Consider the following 1,200-nt stretch of genomic DNA (forward strand, 5'->3'; position numbering starts at 1 on the left):
TTTTTTTATTTTATATTGCTATGTTTTTATGCTTATTGCACTACAGTTCCTATGTTTGTTTTTTTACATTACAAAAGAAATTACATTTATAGTTTAATGTTTTGCAGGTGATAAAAGATATAAGGTAAGTTTTCAAACTCTGCCTCGATTTATATGATGCCATTTACTAATTAATTTATTTATCATTTATTATGAGGCCTTATACCACAATGTCATATATTGTGCTGCTGTTTTTTTGTGTGTGGCAAACTAGTGTAATTGTAATCTGTTTATTAGTACTAATAGGCTTTTGTTCAGGTTTCTAAATAATTTTTGTCTGTTTTGATGTACATTCAAGAACAGCCTTCACACATTTTCAGAATTTAACTGGAATTAGTTGTTTTATTTCTCAGTCTCCCATTGAGGAAACACCTAAAACATCAGGCCAACCACCGTAAGAGTGACCAACTTCCTTTAGTATTATTTTCCTAGTTGTGTGTGGCAAGGTGCTAAAAATCAATTGTTTATTATTTGTTTACAGGGAGGAAAACTATGAGGATCCAACAAATGATACATGAAACTGCCTATTACTTCTCCTGCTATCCTCTTCCACCTCTGGTCTGTCCAACGCACTGTGATGGAGAAGAAATCTGTAGGATGTTGGCCTTGAAGGATTGAATACCCCTGGGCTGGTCTACATCGACAACCAGCAATCAATGTGAACAGGAGCAGACATTTTAATATTGCTGCATGGTTTGTTGCTTATTGTTGCTACCAGCCACAACACAGATCTTAACAACAGGAGAGCACACCGGATCGCTACAGCCAGGAACAGCTCTGACAGCTGAGGCAATATGGTGATTGAATTTCACTGGAATTGCCAAGAGAGTGTAGGAAGGGAAATGCAACATTAAGGAGATGGAGGAGAGGTCAGCGTGCCGGGGTGTGGCAGAAGGTCCGGGCCCGAGGTAACCAACTGCCTCTACTGACATTGATCCCTGCCAAGACACAGTCTCTCTCCAAGCAAGAGAGAGACTATCAGAGTTTCAGTCAGCTCTAAGGTATTTCACTGAGTATAGAGACATTTGTTTGCTATATTTTACAGAAATATTGCTTAAAGGGATAGTCCACTCAAATATGAAAATTCTGTCATTAATTACTCACCCTCATGTCGTCAGAAGGCGGACAGTAACTAAGTACATTTACTTGAGTATTGTACTT

The 1,200-nt window shown here is 38.1% G+C and overlaps 1 protein-coding gene across 2 annotated transcripts in view; it reads left to right on the top strand.

Annotated features, from left to right (window-relative positions):
- Positions 1–1,139, top strand: part of LOC107569117 (tumor necrosis factor receptor superfamily member 14-like) — a 3,070-nt gene extending 1,931 nt beyond the window's left edge. For both annotated transcript variants that reach the window (XM_016255115.1, XM_016255116.1), the window contains 3 exons: positions 108–124; positions 393–433; positions 521–1,139. In XM_016255115.1, coding sequence (XP_016110601.1) covers positions 108–124; positions 393–433; positions 521–557 — 95 coding nt within the window. In that variant the 3' untranslated portion in view covers positions 558–1,139. The remainder of the gene's footprint in view (positions 1–107; positions 125–392; positions 434–520) is intronic.
- Positions 1,140–1,200: the final 61 nt, after the last annotated feature.

Source organism: Sinocyclocheilus grahami, unplaced genomic scaffold (genome assembly GCF_001515645.1).
Source record: "Sinocyclocheilus grahami isolate Dianchi unplaced genomic scaffold, SAMN03320097.WGS_v1.1 scaffold1313.1, whole genome shotgun sequence".
Taxonomy (NCBI): domain Eukaryota; kingdom Metazoa; phylum Chordata; class Actinopteri; order Cypriniformes; family Cyprinidae; genus Sinocyclocheilus; species Sinocyclocheilus grahami.